The sequence below is a fragment of the Danio rerio genome, chromosome 4, assembly GCF_049306965.1.
Source record: "Danio rerio strain Tuebingen ecotype United States chromosome 4, GRCz12tu, whole genome shotgun sequence".
NCBI classification, from domain to species: Eukaryota; Metazoa; Chordata; class Actinopteri; order Cypriniformes; family Danionidae; genus Danio; species Danio rerio.
The window spans coordinates 9468480-9489946 of record NC_133179.1 but is presented as its reverse complement, the minus strand read 5'-3'; the positions used below and the strand labels follow the sequence as shown (position 1 = coordinate 9489946).

The 21467-nt window shown below is 34.9% G+C and overlaps 1 protein-coding gene across 2 annotated transcripts in view; it reads left to right on the top strand.

The window, feature by feature from the left end:
- scube1 (signal peptide, CUB domain, EGF-like 1) overlaps positions 1-21467 on the top strand; it is a 101818-nt gene that overhangs the window by 78852 nt on the left and 1499 nt on the right. For both annotated transcript variants that reach the window (NM_001260500.2, NM_001328599.1), the window contains 12 exons: positions 6156-6278; positions 8224-8340; positions 8931-9053; positions 9139-9258; positions 11251-11361; positions 13768-13884; positions 15271-15429; positions 17085-17291; positions 17393-17554; positions 18268-18435; positions 19814-19975; positions 20136-20333. In NM_001260500.2, coding sequence (NP_001247429.2) covers positions 6156-6278; positions 8224-8340; positions 8931-9053; positions 9139-9258; positions 11251-11361; positions 13768-13884; positions 15271-15429; positions 17085-17291; positions 17393-17554; positions 18268-18435; positions 19814-19975; positions 20136-20333 — 1767 coding nt within the window. The remainder of the gene's footprint in view (positions 1-6155; positions 6279-8223; positions 8341-8930; positions 9054-9138; positions 9259-11250; positions 11362-13767; positions 13885-15270; positions 15430-17084; positions 17292-17392; positions 17555-18267; positions 18436-19813; positions 19976-20135; positions 20334-21467) is intronic.

The window sequence follows — 21467 nt, the reverse complement described above, 5'->3', positions numbered from 1 at the left end:
ATAAATAAATAAATAAATAAATAAATAAATAAAATAATAAAATAAAAATATTTTTAAAAAATAAAATAATAAAATAAAATAAAATTAAATTAAATTAAATCAAATCGGTGGTTCATTCTGCTGTGCTTGGTATTCTGACTCCATCTTCATAATAATGTGCAATAAATGTAAGCAAATTAGCGCATAATTAATCCTCATCTGCATATTTAAACAAATCATTTGAGGCATTATACAAAACAATTTGCAGTTCAAAGTGTAACCAATCAGCTGTGAAAATATGGTGACAACTATCCGTTCGTTTTTATATCATTTTAATTTTAACTATTTTAACTATTACTATAATAAAAGCATATGTGTGTTATTTTTCCGGTATAATCTTTCCTTTATTTCTCGCTCAGTGGTCTCGTGTGGATCTGCCTCTTCTTGCCTCTCTAACATAATCACTTCAATATAAACTATTTAGGGCATGTTTAAATGGCTGAATTTGATAAAAGGCCCTTCATGGACGATGACAGACAGCAGAGCCTTACGCTGACAGATGCTAGATAGTGAGCGAGGGAGGATAGGGAGAGTGATTGAAACGCCTGCGAACAGTTTCCAGATGTTTGATTAGAAGGTGTGTGTGTACAGTGTCATCGGGGGAAATGAATTATGGGAAGGAATAGTTTGTCTTGTGTGCGTGTGTGAGTGTTTTCTCGGTCCGGGTGATGGTACTCGAGGCACGTCTCCGCTGGCCTGCATATTTGCGTGTTTGGGACTGAAATGGTTTCAGATTTTTGCATTAGTCATGGTTATGGCTGATCGCAACATTTTCAGAATAAGCAGAATGCATGTTAGTAAATAATAATAAATAATAATGCTAATAGTAATTTAAATATTAAATATAATTGGTTTTCTTCGAGGCACTAAAAAGGCAATTACAGTTTTAAATAAAAGTAACACTAATAATAATAATAATAAAACAATAAAGAAATATATTATTATTATTATTTTTATTATTATTATCATAAGCAGAATACAATAAAATAAGATTCGTTTTTATTTATTTAAGATCATATTATTATCTTATGAAAATAAGATTTGGATTTTTTCTTTTCAAATCTGCTAGCATTTTAATCACTTAATTTTTCAAAGTGTTTTTACATAAAATATTATTTAAATATTCAGGATAGTTAGCTTTATGTCAAATTAACTAAATTATAAAATATAAGATTTAGATAAAACTTTATATGCTTATAATAATAATAATAATAATAATAATAATAATAATAATAATGCATTTTAAATAATAATAACAACTTTTTTATTTTAATTTTATATTAATTTATATATATATATATATATATATATATATATATATATATATATATATATATATATATATATATACTCAAAAAAAAATGCTGGTAAGTCATTTTAACCAAAATATGGACAAAACCCAACATGTTGATTTAATTTTAATTTAAGGGACCAAATATAAATTATGTCCATATTGACCGTATCGGCCCCGACGAACCCTGAAGAGTTTTCGTTAGCTTAAGTCAAATTAACTAGATTACAAAATATATAGCTTATATAAAACTTATATATGCTTACAATAATAATAATAATAATAATAATAATAATAATAATAATAATAATATACAAATAAGTCATTATTGTTGTTATAATAATAATAATGATAATATTGATGAATTATAAATTATAATAAGAAATTATTTGCATAATATTATTAGTCTTATTATAAGCATGGTGTTTGCAAGTAAATAAATATATTTAAAAAACTGTCATAATTAGATAATCAGAAATTAGAATTTGAAATATTTTATATATGGTTTATATTTATATCCTCTCAAAGAAATGCTGGTTACACTTTTTGACCAAAATATGGACAAAACTCAACATGTTGATTTAATTTCGAAATTTAATTTAAAGGACCAAATATAAAATATGCCCATATTTACCCAACTAGGGGTGAAATTATCCAGCCTTTGTTTTTGAGTGCACTAAAGTGTTCTAAAGTTTCCAGGCAAGCACAATGCTCTCTATGCACAGCTACAGTTTTAAAGCCAATGATAAACTTCCAATGAAAGCTTAATGTGACTATTTTTAATTTCACAAGGTTGCTTTAACAGCATTGATGTGGTAGTATAATTACATACAGTCAAATAGAGTTAAGCATTCATTTAGTTGTTCAAGCGAAAAACAAGATGAAAGACCGCTATAACCATTAGCGCTTCCAGTAGCAACAATCCAAAATTCCGTTGAAAATACTGGAGTAAAATAAACGGGCATGTTTTAAAGACATGGGAAATGGAATTTAAAGCAGTGCTTCTTGTCTGATCTGAGACCCACTTCATATCGTATATCTAGCAGGCAGTGAAGATTACTGATTTTTAAAGAAATTAGATCTTAAACGGGACAATTTTGTAATGGAAAGACAGTTTACCGGAAGCCCTTGTGCTGCCTGGCTGAAAATTAAGTCTGTGTGCATGCAGTATAGCCCATTGATATGTACATTCAATCATTCATTCATATTCTGTTTGGCTTAGTCCCTTTATTCATCAGGGGTCACCACAGCGGAATGAACTACCAACTTATTCAGTATATTCTTTACGCAGCGGATGCCCTTCCAGCTGCAACCCAGTACTGGAAAACTCTTACATTCACACTCACACACTATGGCCAATTTACCTTACTGTGGACTGTGGGGGAAACCAGAGCACCCGGAGGAAACCCACACCAACACATGAGAACTTGCTAACTCCACACAGAAATGCCAACTGACAAAGCAGGGGCTTGAACCAGTGACCTTCTTGCTGCAAAGTGATCGTGCTACCCACAGCGCCACCGTGATGCACCTGCAATTACAATGCTATAGATTTAATTACCAAAACATGAAAGATTAATTGGCTGCCCTGTATGCATTTAAAATATACATATATTTGCTGTTTGTACAAACTACTTATTTAAAATGAGCTGAAACAACACAATTCTTGAGTTTTTCTGGGGGGGACAACTTAATTGTTTTATGTTCACTTTACTTAAATTTGTAAAAACTTAATTCCGTCATGTTGTCTCAACACAAACTGATTGTGTGGAACCAGCATGTTTTTACAGTGTGTGAACAGACTATCATTCAGCAGGCCTGTTTTCTCCATTAGATCAGGGCACAGAGGATCCATTCGTATTACTATGGTAATCCGCTCAATACCAGCCAGGCGGCATCACCTCGGATGACATCGGCCCCGGCGGACCCCGAAGAGTTTTAGTGTCGGGGGGCTGAAATCACGCTGGTTTTTCCTGGCGGCTCTGGACAAGCAGCGCCTGTTATTACATGGCAAAATCCCTTTATGAACAAAGCAAATAAAACAGGCCATTTAAATCTCCAAAAAATACACTGGCGCGCTCAACGGCGCATTTCTCAGAGATTAGCTAGCCTGAGGTGAGCAGCCTGAATACGATCGCTTTAGCTGAAAAAAACGTATTTGTAGAGGTTCACGTTTCCACAAATGCATTAATTTTAATTGCTTTTTTTCTCTAAATATTTGGTGAGGCTACACACGTCCCTGTGTTCGGAGCTCGCGGGGATTTACGCAGGCCCTTTTCTTTTTCCCGATCAGATCAAGTTAGCGAAAGCACTTGTTTTAGGAGGACGATTTGGGACGGCTGTGTTGTCAGAAAGGACGCAGGATGGATCCCGCAGTCTTCACCCCTGCAGTTGATTATCATTTACAGATGTGAAAAATGTCCAGTGTTTGCTTAAACTCAAAGCTTATTTAGTCCCATTAAACTCCATTATGTGGAATATCATTAGCCCCCTGCCTGCGCTAAGGAGCCGCTCGAATAAAGTGTGTGTGTGTGAGTGTGTGTGTTTTAGGGAAGTGTTGAGCGCTCAATCACTGTTAAACGTTCCATTAGGTCATTTGTGCAATAACTTGTGCTATCGGCGTGATGTTAAATCAGTTATGAAGCTGCAATTTAGATCATTGGAAATTGTAAATGACTTTAAAACAGCTTTATTAGATTCTATGATTTGATTTGGGGCAGCACGGTGGCACAGTGGGTAGCACAATTGCCGCACAGTGAGAAGGTCGCTGGTTCGAGCCCAGATTAATAAAGGGACTAAGCCTAAATAATTGGAAAATATTCTGTATATTTATTTTTGTGGCACTTCAATGCAAATTAACATAATATTAATAATAATAATAATAATAATAATAATAATAATAATAATAATAATAATAATAATAATAATAATAATAATAATAATAATAATGATAATAATCATTCATTTTCCTTCGGCTTATTCCCTTTATTCATCAGGATTCGCCAAAGTGGAATGAACCACCAGCTTATAAAGCATATATTTTACCCAGCGGATGCCCTTCCAGCTGCAACCCAGTACTGGGAAACATCCATACACACAAATACTCTACAGCCAATTTAGTTTTTTCCCAGCCGGGACTCGAACCAGCAACTTTTTGCTGTGAGGTGACAGTGCTAACCACTGAGCCACCATGTCGCCCTAATAATAATATTATTAGTAATTTATGTGTATATTTTATGGCATTGATATACAGTAAGGGCTTAAATAAGCACTGTTTTACATATTTTTCCTCTCTCGAAGTTTTTTACAATTAGTTGAATTTCTGAAATTCCTTATGTAACGTACCCAATTAGCTAGATTATTAGTAAAATAATAAGTGAATAGGGTTTTCTTAATATCATTATCATTTTAACTTTAATGAGTAGATTTAATAAATCACAATGTAAAAATAAAATAAATACTTAGAAAATCAATATTAAAGGGGACCTATTATGCCTAAGATGCAAAATAAGTGTGTATGTGAAGTTTCAGCTCTAAATACTACACAAATAATGTTTTATAACTATTTGAAACTACCCCTTTTAGGCTTTGATCCTAATCGTGCCACTTTGGTGACTGTCGCTTCAAATTCAACTGAGATAAAAAAGAAATTTTCAAAAGAGGGCGGAGCTACAAATGCCAGTGTGTCCGCATAGTGGCAGATTCAAAAACAAGACTAACCTCCTTTGCTAATGAGTGAGAGATTTTCACTAATGGGAGGAGCTTTCCCCCTCTGATGACACGTACAAAGAGAGAATGTCAATCAAAGTGCTTGTTTTTATCAAGTGTAATTATTAAAAATAAAATCAATACATTTTTACCATTATAAGTTGGCTGTATTCACAGACTGTTGCCACACAACTGTGTTTAAACCCCTTATAAACATAATTTTTGCACAATAGGTCCCCTTTAAAATGAAATTTAGCTTGCTAAAAAAAAACAGTCACCAATGCAATGCAGAGATTCAAATGATTTATAGCAGCATTCATGTACTGTATTGGCCTGAACCTACCACATATCTGACAGGTAGACAGGAAATAAACTGTCAGAGATGATAAAGCACTTCCTCTGGGTCATGAAGACTGAATGACCTCACAGCACAGGCTCACGCTTGCTTTTATCTGGCTGATGCTGTCAAGATCTCTCAGAGTAGATTTCATGATTTATTCAGTGATTAAAGGATCAGATTATATTGCTATTAATGCGTTTTGTCTTTAATCAGAAAGAAAGAAAAGATGTTATTTTAGAACATTTATTATTCATTACTTAAAATAGCTCTTACAACTAGTGTTTGTGTAATGGCTGGGTCAGTTGGCATTTCAGTGTGGAGTGTCCCACAGTCCAAAGACATGCGCTATAGGTGAATTGGATGAACTAAACTGTACTACTGTATGTTTCCCATCTTGTGTAACGGCGCCGCCCCAGTGTTCAGCTATCATGTGTACCTGTGGTCTTGAGCTAGTGGAAACTTTCTGTCCAACAGTTAATATTAGTGCAAAGTGTGTGTTTGCTATACAGCTCCTGAAATAACTGCAGAGGAAACCCCAAACTCCACACACACACACACAGTTTCCTACACATTTGTTGACGGGATTAGCTTTTATTGGGTTTGTGGACAGCATGCCAGGGTTGGCTGATATATTTAAGATGATGTTGTGGAACTGTGTATGTGCCTGTCTGTTTAGGAAAACTGTTTATCCAAAAAGCTGTTATGGCTGTACTAGTTTTACACCCACGTATGAGCGTATTTTCACAATTCTCATCATCGTCTTCCTGTTCTCTGCAGATATTGACGAATGTTTGGAGAATAATGGGGGTTGCGATCATTTCTGTCGTAATACTGTGGGCAGTTTTGAGTGCAGCTGTCAGAAAGGACACAAACTTCTGACCAATGAGCGCACCTGTCAAGGTAAGCCACCATTCACACTGCACACCACTGCATTTTGATGTACATTACATGAGTTTTTAGTATGGCACTTTATGGTTTAATTTGAATTGATTTGTATACAATTAAAGGTTCTTTATTGGCATCAAGGGTTTCATGAAGAACTCTTAACCGTTATGAAAGCTTTCCATTTTATAATGGAAAAACGTTGTTTAGGTTAATGAAAAGCTCATGAATATGGTTCTTTAGGGAACATAAATTTGGTCTTTGATTGCATTTCTCTGTGAAAACCCCTTTTGGGGCTAGTTTTTGTTGTTGTTCTGTGAAAAACAAAATGTGATGTTTAGAAAAATGTTTAGGCTGCTCTTATAAAAGACTAACCCTGTCTAACTGTCTGCTCCACCAAATGGTTGACCATATTTTGATTGTTTTAAATAAAAGTCATTTAAAGAATGACTGTTTTAAATAAAAGCTCACACACACAGCATTGTTGGCAACAAAAAAAAAAAATCCAACAATCATAATCCTGTTGCACTTCTACACTTGGTTTTGGTTTTATTGTAAAAAACAACAACAAAAAAAAAACATGTTAAATGAGAATGTGATATATTTTATGGCACACTTCAAAAAATAAAGATGATTCAGTATTCAAAAATGTTTTATTTTGATTATGTTCTCAAATAAATTGGTCTTCCACTTCGTATTTTCAGATTTTTCATAGTATTAATTCCAGTAATTTTACCATCAAGCGACATATCAACCATTTGGTAGAGGTTGATATTTTAGAAAGCAGTAATATAATTTGATAAAATAATTATATACATTATAAATTAATGAATACAATTAGTCTATGATTACTTAATCATATAAAACATGATTAGATAATATTAAAAAGAAATACAAATATGTTGGAAATATATAACAGTATTCATCAGCATTTATCGTTTCTGTGAAAAAATGATTTTAGGTTTGAATAGCCAATTAATTAATTCATTAATTCATTCATTATACAGCTTTTAAAGACTAGGGTTTTATGCCACTTTTTGTGCCTTTATCCCATTTTTGTATCTTTGACACTCTTTATTCAATTCAATTCAATTTATCTTTAATTCATCTAGATATTTTTCAAGACACTTCTTTACAGCTTAAAGTGACATTTTATAAGGCTTAACTAGGTTAATCAGGTATAGGGTGATTAGGCAAGTTATTGTTTAACGATGGTTTGTTCTGTAGACTATCAAAAAAATTTATAGCTTAATGGGGTAATAATTTTGTCCTTAAAGTGGCTTTTAAAAAAATTAAATACTGCTTTTATTCTAGCCAAAATAAAACAATTAAGACTTTCTTTAAAAGAAAAAATATTATCAGACATACTGTTAAAATTTCATTGCTCTGTTAAACATCGTTTAGAAAATATTTTAAAAAGTAAAAAATTCAAAGGGGGGCTAATAATTCTGACTTCAACTGTGTGTGTGTGTGTGTGTGTGTGTGTGTATATATATATATATATATATATATATATATATATATATATATATATATATATATATATATATATATATATATATATATACACACAAATGGATTTTGACATTGATTTGATGTCAATTGATTACCTTCAAATTGACATCTATCAAAAACACATCAAAGTCGGATTACAAGACTGTAATCAATTTTTGACGCCAATGTCAGATGTCAATTTGATGTCCTTTTGACACCAAGATAGTTGACATGCATTGTAGAAATACAAAATCCACTCTAATTTGATCATTTTGAAGCATTCAGATTACTAAAGCTTTACTTATATTATTATACATGTTGTGTTGTTACTTTGGTGATCAAAAGGGCATCAATGTGTGGATGTCAAATGGACGTCATGGTTTTGACATCAAATAGATCTCCATATTTGACATGTTTTTGGCATGTCTTTAGACGTCGTATTGACAAGCTGTGTATTTGTCCTCTGCAGATATTGACGAGTGCTCCTTTGAGAGGACGTGTGATCACGTCTGCATCAACTACCCTGGTAGCTTTGAGTGTGTTTGCCACAAAGGCTACAGTCTCTATGGCTTCACACACTGCGGCGGTGAGTTTTCAATGATTCCCACTAGGCATGGGACGATGACCGGTTTCAAGGTTTACCACGATTTGGAAAAGTCATGGTTTTAAAACTGCTAAAATTTTCCTATGGTGTATATAATATGTTTTTACATGGGTTTTTTTTTTACAATTATTTTGTCTAGTTTTTTAGGGCAACAGTATCTCCAGCAGCAAAAGACCATCCACATCAAAATCTACTGGTCAGCCCATGATTCTGGAAACATCTGTAAAACAAATCACCAATACACCAACATCTAAGCATAAAATAGACCTGAACACAGTGCAATGGCTTACTTTATATGCAAAGAAAAGAGAAATATCCAAAGATGGACTTTATATTGAAAAATATTAAAATATTACTATATTAAATGGGGGGGGGGGGGGGGGGGGGAGTAGTTGTTTTTTACTCAGATAATTAAATAGAACATTTTAGAGCAGGAATCACAATATCGTGATATTTTCATCCAAGGTTATCATGCTGCCAGAATCATATACCGACCCATGCCTAGTTCGCACACTTTCAAAAAATATGAACAGCCACATTTTGATGAATTAACTGACATCTGTGCGTGACAGATATTGACGAGTGCAGCATCAATAACGGAAGCTGTGAACACGGCTGTGTGAACACACCGGGCAGTTACGAGTGTGTGTGTCCTCCTGGACAAAAGCTCCACTGGAACAAGAAAGACTGTGTTGGTAAGTCTTCTATTCACCCCCAATCTCTAAACACCCCAAAAATGTTTACTGTTTCAATAGTAACAATACCTTACTTGGCCCTCAGAGGCGGTAAAATGCCTCCAGAATGGAAAACCGCCACCACGTGCTCAACTCAGCTGCACTAAGACAGGTGGAGGAGAGGTGTGTTCACTTTCCTGTCCATCAAACGCACTCTTTCTAGCAGGTTAGTACCTCATTTTTGAGGAAGGTAAGTGTTGCTTAGAAATTGCATGCCATGAATTGCAGTTTAAAGGCAAATATTTACACTTATTAGGTACACAGGTTAGGTTGTTAGGTTGAACAGAAGATTCAACAAGGTTCTGGAAATATTCCTCACAGACTTCGGTCCATGTTGACATGATAGCATCACGCAGTTGCTGCAGATTTGTAGGTTGCACATCCATGATGCAAATCTCCCGTTCCAGTACATCCCAAAGTGCTCTATTGGATTGAGATGTGGTGACTGTGGAGGCCATTTGAGTACTTTGAACTCATTGTCATGTTCAAGAAACCAGTCTAAGATGATTTGCGCTTTATGACATGGTGCGTTATCCTGCTGGAAGTAGCCATCAGAAGATGGGTACACTGTGGTCATAAAGTGATGGAGATGGTCAGCAACAATACTCTGGTAGGCTGTGGCGGTGACATGATGCTCAATAGTTACTAATGGGCACAAAGTGGGCCAAGAACAGATCTCCCACACCACCACCACCAGCCTGAACGTTAACGAGCAGTTGGACAGGTGTACCTAATAAAGTGGCCGTTGAGTGTATGTAGGTTTAGCCCTGCTTTCATGGTTGTGGGCAGAAACTGTTGCTGTCCTATGCTGCTCTCTAGTGGTTGATAACTTGCAACATTTTTTGCATGCTTCGCCCAAAATGATTCACTTCAATGTGATTTTTGACACTGATGTGGGAAAGGAATGTTGAAATGATATTTCATATCATCTCTGAGGAACTGATTTGTTAAAGGTATTAAGGTGTTACATGACCAAAACTTCTCTCTGACAATTTTTTTTGCAAGGATCATTGGCTTGGAGGAATGTGTATAAACATATTAGCACCCAGCAGTAACTTTTAAAAAATACCTGATATACAAATTCACACAGATCTTACAAAAGGGCCACATTTTCCCCAACTACAGTTAAATACTGTGCACAACAGTCTGTTCTCCACTTCCAAAAACAAAAAATACTTTTGGTTATTTAAAGCACAAAGGTTGTAAAATATACTATGTTTCATGGTTAAAGCAAGATAATCATGACTTATATAATACTGTAAGTGATGCGAATATATTTTCAGAATTTCAGATAATATAATTTTTTATAAATACAAATGTAAAAAATATATATTGTCCAAAAAGATATATGGTGAAACATATGGCGAAACATCCCAATGCAATATTAAAATTGATATGCACAAAAAAGTCTAGTAAGTACTGCGAAATATTCCACATTTCTGATCATTTATCTTAAAAATTGCAGAGAACATTTTTTTTAATCACTGATAAATAAACTAAATAAACTGTAAAACAATACTGAAGAAAGCAATTTACCAATGCAGAATTGACAGAAGCATTAATAACATGCACTATACATTCTAGCATGCACTCCAAAAATAGGTATGCACCAATCCGGAAAGAATATACCAGAAAAAATCAAGCGAATAAAAAACTTTCATCTGTAAATATGATGTTTGCAAATCTTAGTATATAATCGTTTGTTTTTATGTGCATCTTTGTGTGTGTGTGTGTGTTTATGGCTATGGATTCTCTGTGCTTGTGTGTTAATGGTCTCCCGGGTTCACGCAGTGAGCTCTAAAGCTGCATAAAACCTCTTTTAATCCTGTTCACCCGGGGTCTGGAGCCTCATGCCAACAGAAATACTCAGCCTGCCATTGGACGATTTGTGGCAAGGCCGAAGTCAGGCCAATGACTCTCTAGACAACTTCCCAGTACTCTATCTTCCTGACAGCCAGCCTTCTATTCACACACACACACACACACACACACACACACACACACACACACACAATCATGCACAAGCACAACAAAATATTACTCAGGTGCATGAACCACCTGGAACATCTGTTTAAATGTGTTTTTGTGTGTGTTTGTGTGTGTGTGTGTGTGTGTTTGTGTGTGTGTGTGTGTGTGTGTGTGTGCTTGTGTAATTTAGACTCAGAAAACAGTTATACACTGAGCTGCGGTGTACCTGTCCAGCCAGGTAAAGCTCCACTGAAGAGAAACATCACAACTTCCAGCAGCAGCTCCCTGCAAACCTGCACAGGTAAAACTGGTACATTCATTCATTCATTTTCCTTCGGTTTAGTCCCTTATTGATTAGGGGTCGCCACAACGGAATGAACCGCCAACTATTCCGGCACATGTTTTGCGCAGCGGATGCCCTTTCAATCGAAACACAGTATTGGGAAACACCCATACACTCTCACATTCCCACACACATTTATACACTATGGCAAATTTTATCAATTCACTTGCTGTGAATTTGGACTGTGGGGGGAATCAAAGTATCTGGAGGAAACCCACACGAACACAGAAACTTTGCACAGAAATGCCAACTGGCCCAGCTAGGACTCAAACCAGAAACCTTCTTGCTGTGAGGTGACAATGCTAACCAGTGAGCCACCGTGCCGCCAAAACTGCATACATTTACTGCATTAATGTTTATGCTGTGAGACTAGAGGTGCATATTCTCCTGTAAAACATGCTTACTATGTAGGGTTATTAACAGTCAAGTGTGCACTACAAATGGTAGTCTGCTATGTATTACGAAAGCTGCGATGAATGAAGTAAAACAAGTACTCACTACAAAATCTACAAAAAATTTATTTTCTTTGCTCTTTTCATTTTTCCCTCATTATTTTTGTTCAGTTTTATCATTGTTTTTGTTTGCTTTGCCTTAACTTTTTTCTTTTTCTCTTTCATTTCCCTTTTTCTGTTTTCTTTCCTCTCTTAGGTGCATTTTTCCTAGTTTTCTTTTTCATTTTTATTTTTTTTCTTTATTTTTCTTGTTTCTTTTCCAAATTATTTTTTCTGTTTCCATACCCTTTCATTTTACGTTCAGTTTCTTGTTTGATTTTTCCTTTCTTTTCCTCTTTTTGAACTGATTTATTTTCTATTTTTCTTTCTTATATATTTTTTTCTCTTTTTCTCTTTTTCTGTTTTCTTTTCTTCACTTTCACTTGTGTTTTTCCAGTCTTATTCTATTTCTTTTACTTCATCTTTATCACTTTCCTTTTCTCTCCTTTCCTTTCATTTACTTACATTTACTTTTCATTTTACTTTCTTTTCCATCTTTTATTTCATTTCCTTTTCTATTTCGTATTTCTTTTCTCAGTTCCTATCATTTTCTTTACTTTCCTTTTCATCTTTCATTTCCTTTTCGCCTTTCACTTACTTTAATTTTTCCTTTCCCTTCCCTTCCTTTTATCTTTTATTTTATTTTCTGTTATTTTCATTTTTACGTTAATTTCATATTTTCTTTAATTTCCCTTTCCTTTCCTTTTAATTATTCCTTTTACTTTCCTTTCTTTTACTTTACCTTTTATCTTTCATTACCTTTCCTTTACTTTCCTTTTCATATTTTATTTAATTTCCCTTTCCTTTCCTTTCCTTTCCTTTTAATTATTCCTTTTACTTTCATTTCTTTTACTTTACCTTTCATCTTTCATTACCTTTCCTTTACTTTCCTTTTCATATTTTATTTAATTTCAGTCTTGTACCTCTTCCTTTTCTTTTCTTACATCGTGTCTACACCTCTTCTCAGTTCTCTTTGACATTCACTGGTCTTTTCCTTTTTCTGCAATCCCTTTACGCCTTTTTATGTTGTGGCCCGTCCAGCAGAGATCAGATCAGACAGGACAACAGTAAAAGAGTCATGCAGCGTGACGTGTTCCACACCATTACATTACATGACAGACTCTGAATCATCCAATGCATTCAGATACACAGACAGCTTCAATCATTCAACCCTGCTGAGGTCACTAATATCCCCACGACTCTTCCCACTCTCAGAATTCGACATTCCCCATGTGGTTCATTGTGTAGGTTTTGGACAGCAGAGCAAGACAGACAGACTGCTTCGAAATGCTCGCATACACACACACACGCACACACACAGACGCCGCTTCTTGTTTTGGACGGCGTACATAGAAATGCTGTGAACCTGATTAAATGACTCTGTTCTGGCTGCACATCTACATGCTGACAGATTTGAAATACACAGACGAGATTCTACCACGGCCGCTCTTGAGGGCCTGTCCACACGGGGCCCAAAGAGAACGAGTAAACAGACGGTTCGCGCTTGATTCACACATTCTGCAAAATAATAATAATAATTAAAAAAAACCACATTGCTAAAAGGGTCACTACCAAACCCTCTCGATCCAAAACCACCACACGCTCAATATGGTTCTTGAAGTCCTCAACCACAGTGTGTGTTCTCACTTCAACTCCTGACCCGCCGTTTTCATTCTCGCACTGAATTTGGACTTGTTGCACTAAAAACTAGATCCTCGCATTTTTTAATACTTTGGAACGGGGCCACTCAGCCCACAGGACAGATTTAGTGTGTTCGAATGTTGGATTTTATAAAGGGCTCATATTTTTGTTGTTTTCCATGATTATTATCCAAAGTTAAAGTGAGACTTTTGCTGATTTTTCTGTCCACCAGAGATGCTGGCGCAGCCTGTGAAGCAGAAAGCCCGCTTTAAGATCAAAGACGCCAAGTGCCACATGAGACCCCGCAACAAGGAGAAACACAGAGACATGGGGAAGCAGGGCCTTCAGGGTGAGACATCATCACATCGCAAACGCTTCCAAATTAATTAAAAGATGAACAAAACAGATTGTGCTTCTTGTTCAAACTACTTATTTAAGATGAGTTGAAACTACACAATCCTCAAGTTTTTGGGGGGACAACTTAATTGTTTTATGTTTAATCCACATATATTTGTAAAAAAAAAAAAAAAAAAAAGCGATTAGGTTAACTTAATTGATTGGTTTTGAGACATGGAGAATTGTGTCACCCTGCATTTTTTACAGCGTGAATCCTCTCACGAAGTTCCACTTTTTCTGTTTGCCTTTGTTTAGCATTTTGTTCTCTCCTCCTTTATTTTTATTTTTTTGTTTCCATTTGTTGACCTTCTTCCATTTTCTGTTTTTTATATTTGTGTCCTTTTCATTTTCTCTTCCTGTTCATTTAATTTGTTTTGCTTCTTATGCCTTTTCATTTCCTGAATTATTTTCTTATTTCCACTTCTGACTTGTTTTGTTTCACGTCCTTCACTGCCGTTTTTTTCTGTTCTCTTTTCCCCATTATTTTTGTTTATTTTTAATCTTTCATTTTTCTTTTGCATGTTGTTTTCTCATTTCTTTCTCTTTTCTTTTCTCTTTCGTCTTACTTCCTTTACTTTTCCTGTTTCAGCTGCTGTTCATTTTTTCTTTCCTCTTCTTTCCTTTATTTTTGCATTTGTACTTTTATTTCCTTTTTATTTCCTTTGGAGCCAGCACCTAAGCTTTTCACTTATCATAGCACACGTGCTGCTGATGAGGTGACAAATAAAAGTGATTTGATTTGATTTCCTGTGTCATTTCATTCCTTTCATATTTTTCCTTTTTCATTTGTTTCCTGTTTTTCTTCCTATTGAGCATCTTCTGTTTCCTGTTTTTTATATATTTATATCCTTTTTATTTTCCGTTTCTTCTTCTTTTCATTTGTTTTGTTCCCTTTGTTCCCTTTTTATTTCCTGATTTATTTCCTTTGTTTTTTTTCCTCTCATTTATTTTGTTTCACTTTCCTCACAGCAATTTTTCCCATTCCTTTAATTGTATTGATTTCTATCTTCTTTTTCTGTTCTCTTTTCGTTGTTTTTTTTCATACTTTTGTTTTTTCTTTTCCATGTTGTTGTTTTCATTTCTTTTTCTTCTCTGTTCTCATAAGTCTTGTTTCTTTTCCTGTTTCAGCTACTGTTCATTTTCTTCTCCTGTTTCTCATTTCTCTTGTCTTTTTTCATTCTTCCTTTTTCTTTTTTTTTTTCCTCTTTTTCTTTATCTTTTGCCTTTGTTCCTTTATTTCCTTTTCTGTGCCAATTCCTTTCTCATCAGTTCTTCCTTATTCCTCTTTTGCTTTCCCTGATTCACTTTTCATATTTCATGTTTCTTTTTCTTTCATCAGCTGGCCAGTTCCCTTGCACAGACGACTGTCAGGTAACATTTGTGAATCTGAAGTGCGACTCTTCCAAAAAGCGCCGTAGGGGCCGGAAATCTCCCTCAAAGGAAGTCTCGCACATTACAGCAGAGTTTGAGATGGAAATGAAAGAAGAAGAAGCCTCAGGTAACATTGCCTGCATATGTTTAAATAATTATTTAATACATTGCAAATGTAGGATTTGGGTGTTTTTACATAGCTCTCAAAAGTCTTTAATTTCACTTACACAACGTTTCGACCAACATGGTCTTCATCAGGTCTCACACAAGGTTTCGACCGACATGGTCTTCATCAGGTGTGGCCTGTAATTTTCATCATAGGTACACCTCAACTATTAGAGACGAAATCAGAAAAAAATCCAGAAAATCACATTGTAGGATTTTTTAAAAAATTATTTGCAAATTTCCGTGGAAAAATAAGTATTTGGTCAATACCTAAATTTAATCTCAATACTTTGTTATATACCCTTTGTTGGCAATGGCAGAGGACAACCATTTTCTGTAAATCTTCCCAAGGTTTTCCCACACTGTTGCTGGTATTTTATCTCATTCCTCTATGTAGATCTCCTCTAGAGCAGTGATGTTTTGGGCAACACTGACTTTCAACTCCCTCCAAAGATTTTTAAGGGGGTAAAGATCTGGAGACTGGCTAGACCACTTCAGGACCTTGAAATGCTTCTTACGAATGTTTGGGATCATCGTTATGCTGAAAGACCCAGCCATGTTTCATCTTCAATGATGGAAGGAGGTTTTCACTCAAAATCTCACGACACATGGCCCCATTCATTTTTCCCTTTACACGAATCAGCATTCCTGGTCCTTTTGCAGAAAAATAGCCCCAAAGTATGGTTTCCACCCCCATGCTTCAATTAGATATGGTGTTCTTTGGATGCAACTCAACATTCTTTGTCCTCCAAACACAACAAGTTGAGTTTTTACCAGAAAGTTCTATTTTGGTTTTTATCTGACCTTACGCCATTCTCCCAATCCTCTTCTGGATCATTCAAATGCTTTCTAGTAAACTTCAGATGGGCCTTGACATGTACTGGCTTAAGCAGGGGGACATGTCTGGCACTGCGGGATTTGAGTCCCTGGTGGCGCAGTGTGTTGCTGATCTTGAATGAAGCCACAGATCAAAGGAGGTTATCAGTGGTCTTGTATGACTTCCATTTTTTAATAATTGCTCTCACAGTTGATTTCTTTACACCAAGCTTCTTACCTATTGCAGATTCAGTATTGCCTGACTGGTGCAGGTCTACAAATTTGTTTTTGGTGTTCTTTGACAGCTCTTTGGCCATGATGGAGTTTAGATTTTGAGTGTTTGAGGTTGTGGATAGGTGTCTTATAGTGATAATGAGTTCAAACAGATACCATTAATACAGGTAACAAGTGGATTACAGAGAAGCCTCCTAAAGACAATGATGAAGGTTTGTGAGAGGCAGAAATCTTGCTTGTTTTTAGGTGACCAATACTTATTTTACCAAGGAATTTACTAATAGATTCAATAAAACACAATGTGATTTTCTGGATTTTTTTCCACATCTTGTCTCTCATGGTTGAGGTGTACCTATGATGAAAGCTACAGGCCTCGCTGTTACAGCATATGATCTTTGCCTAGAACTAGTTCATATATATATATATATTTTTAGCATTATTATTACAATCCCACTGTTACCGGAAAAGATATTATATTAAATATTATATTCACTATTGTGCAAGGCTTTATTTAATCTGACTTGCCTGCAGCGTTAAGTTCTAACATTTCTTTTATTTATGTTTAAGAATCATGCAACTTGGACTGCGTTCGCGAGAAAACCAAACAGCGATTACAGAACGCCATGCGCACACTAAGAAAGTCCATCAGTAAGCAACAGTTCTACATCCAGTTTTCTGGCACCGCATATGAAGTTGCCCAGCATGCTTTACGACATACGACTGAAGGAGATGAAACCTGCAGTATAGGACAGGTCTTTACCGATGGGAAGTGCGGTAAGCATTCTGGGAAACAAGGTTTTATCATGCTTTTATTTTCTTTCTGAAAGCACTTTTGTAAATCATGTTTTTTGGGTGAATTTCTGTTTGTCTCCCAGTCAGCTGCGTTGTGGGAACATTTTACAGTGGAGAACAGGAACAGTGCGTCATGTGTCCTCTTGGAACCTATCAAGACAGGGAAGGCCAGCTGTCCTGCGAGCCCTGTCCCAGAACTGAAGGACAGGGCATCGCAGGAGCCAAAAACGTCTCTGAGTGCGGAGGTGTGTGTGTGTGGATGCATGCTATCAGACACTCAGTCGATGAATAGCTTTGTGATGCTAATGAAACATCTATTGATTATTGGAGATGATTAATGCAAGACCACACCCTATTTGAATTAATCAATACGTGCTGAAATTAAGGGTCACTACGGTTTAAAAATCTTAAATTGTCATGCAAATAAGAGAGTTCTTATGACAGACTGAGGAACATGTGCATTTGTTGATCACTGTTTGAGCAAATGTTTCAAATTGTAATAGAATTGCACTATATTGATGGAACAAATAAACTATATATACTTTTTATATACTATATATAAAATGTAGATTACTACATACAAAACTAAACTTCAGTACTAACACTGACGTGGCATTTAGCGCCACCTTGTGGAGTTTGAAAAAAAACTCTAATTTATAGTAACCTTAGAATAACAAGGTTCTGATTTTTATATATGACTTTTATTTTAAATGTGCCTGCCCACAAATTTATATTTAGATTTTTTTAAAATACATTTTAAACGAGTAATGGGTGTTAACAATTTTACTTTGCCATCATAGTAATAATATATTTTCAAATATTAAATTTAAATAGAAAAAAGGTGTTTATATATATATATATATATATATATTTATATATATATTACTGCTAAGTTTTTGATCAAATAATTGCAGGTTTGCTAATTTACTTTTGTAATTTTTTCCCCCACTGGTTTTAGGTCAGTGTCCAGCCGGTCAGTTCTCTTCTGATGGTTTCCGCCCATGCCAACCATGTCAGCTGGGCACCTTCCAGCCTGAGCCAGGCCGTGTGCTGTGTTTTCCCTGTGGCGGAGGACTCATGACTAAACACACCGGCAGCACATCATTTAGAGACTGTGAAGCCAAAGGTACTCTGGCTGCACTATATATAAAAAAATAAATAAATATTGTGATATATAGTTCTGCGATATAAATAAAATTTTATCAGCAATTTATTATTATTTTTTATTTATTTAATGATCATACACAAATAAACAGGTTAAATATATACATTTTCTGAGCTATTAAAATAAAAACTAGCCTTTAAAAAACTGCAAATGACTGAAAACCCCGGCAGAAATTCTGATTCTTATTGGCTGTTGTCATTTTCCTCTCGTGTCTCCCAGCATTACTATTTATTTTCAGCTCTAGGTTCACCTAAACAGCACCTACTGGAGAGGATGATGATGAACACAGAGAAGGTCCCATCTGATTGATCAGATTTGGATAAACAATCAATGCATGCAGCGCGCAAATGCTTGACACATAAAATGAATGAAATTTTTTGCACTTCTCTGTGATATAGAAATTACATATACTATTATCGCAATAACAATACTTTATCGATATATTGTGCAGCCCTAATTAAATACAATATGCAATATATATATATATATATATATATATATATATATATATATATATATATATATATATATATATATATATATATATATATATGTATGTATGTATGTATGTATATATATATATATATATATATATATATGTATGTATATATATGTATGTATATATACACACACACACACACACACACACACACACACACACACACACAAAACAATACAATACAATAGAGTGCAGGTACACATGAATTAAACAGTGCTTTAAGGTTTTCATACAGTATTCAGACACAGAACTTAAATTTAAAATCTAAAATATTACTGTACGGTTTTCATTGTACAAGTAAATCTTTGTTAAACCTACAAATATTCGAATTTTTTGTGCTATTACACACTCTTGAAATGCTTAATATTCCCACGTCTTAAAACAAATGCAATTGATAAACTTTGCAGATAAAATATGACAATTGCATGTGCTGCGATGTGACTATTGTGGATGTGTATATTGTAATATCAATGCTGATATAATATAGTGTGCAACTCGAAAAGGTATGCTGGGAAACACAGTGAGCTTAATGGTAATGCAAATCATCTGATCACAAATGAATGACTAAACACAGGCTTGTCCAATTTCCACACTGTAAAAAATGACTGGTTTCCTTAAATTTTTAAGCTGAATCAAATTCAGCTTAGTCTTTTGAACTCATATAATATTAAAGGGACTTAAAACAGTTTGTGCAACTTATCAAATTAAGTTAGAACATGATTAACTTAGTTTAATATGTTACAATTAACTAAAAACATATGTTGTCTTGACCAATTGATCATATCATTTTTTTACAGTGCACTATTTTCAATGATGGTCTCCTAATGTCTTTGATTCTAGTTCACTGTGCTCTTGGCCATTATTATAATGCCACCACACATCGGTGCATCCGCTGTCCAGCTGGTACCTATCAGTCTGAATCCGGACAGAACTACTGCATCACCTGCCCTGGAAACACCACTACAGATTTCGACGGCGCTAACAACGTGTCTCACTGCAAAAGTAAGAGAAATACCCGCAAATCCATTCGTTTGTTTGTACGTATTGGTTTTTGCTGCACTGCAAATTAATGTGGCATTTAAGTTTTGAACTCATCCACAACCAATGAAACAAATGAAATGAAACAGTTTCGAATGGACTTCATGCCGCTGGTCTATTCCAGATCAGATATGTGGTGGAGAGCTGGGCGACTTCATGGGCTACATCGAATCTCCGAACTATCCCGGTGACTATCCATCTAATGTGGACTGCGTCTGGACCATTAACCCTCCAAACAAAAGGCGGATCCTTATTGTTGTACCAGAGATCTTCCTCCCCATCGAGGATGAGTGCGGGGATGTTCTCGTCATGAGGAAGAGTGGTATGGTATATCTTTATGACAAGCTTTTTTTTTTTACATTTCACATAATTTCATGCTATTAGTATTAGTACTTTTTAACTTCTTCTAATATCTTTTACATTAAATGGTAGGAGTTATTTATTAGCTACTTGTGTGTCTTGGATAATAGTGTTTATGCTTAAGATATTTTAAAAGATACTAGTCCTTCTTTATGTTTTTGAAAATTTTTTTTTAGATTTTACTATTAAAATTTTAATCAAACTCTACTGTGACCATTCTGACTAATCATAACATAAAATGATTTTTAAAAAGTAACTAGTGACTAGTAAGATATAAATGTTTACTAATAAATAATAAAAACATACCAGATCTAGATGCATATGAACTACTATCTGATAATAAAGAATTACTATGTAATAAATAAGTGCATGTACCTTTAAAAAAGTATTAGTACATAATCAATGAGCAAGAATAACTACTAATAAGTGCTATTATTTACAGGAAATGATGCTTGAAAATAGGCATTAGTGCATTTTTATAAAGACTGTCGTTTTGGATGTTAGTTAAGCACACTACCTAACAGAAATCTTGTCGACTATCCAAGTTTTCGAAAAAACAAATAATAACTTGACTTCTAGTTAATCATTTGGTATCATAAGTGGCTTATCTGAAAGGCAAATGCCTCTAGATTATGCTTATTTCACCAAAATAAAATATGATCATGCCTTGATTTTTTATTATTTAATTAGATGTAGGAACCTCTGCAATGACTCAAATAACTTATTAATAAAGTCATCTGGAATGGAAAAGAAAGCGTTCTTGCAGGACTCCCAGAGTTCATTAAGACTCTTTTTGATCTTCAATGCCTCCTCCATCTTACCCCAGACATGCTCAATAATGTTTATATCTGATGCCTGGGCTGCCAATCCTGGAGCACCATGACCTTCTTTGCTTTCAGGAACTTTGATGTAGAGCCTGAAGTATGAGAAGGAGCGCTATCCTGCTGAAGAATTTGCCCTCTCCTGTGGTTTGTAATGTGATGGGCAGCACAAATGTCTTGATACCTCAGGCTCTTGATGTTGCCATCCACTCTGTAGATCTCTTGCACGCCCCCATACTAAATGTAACCCCAAACCATGATTTTTCCTTTACCAA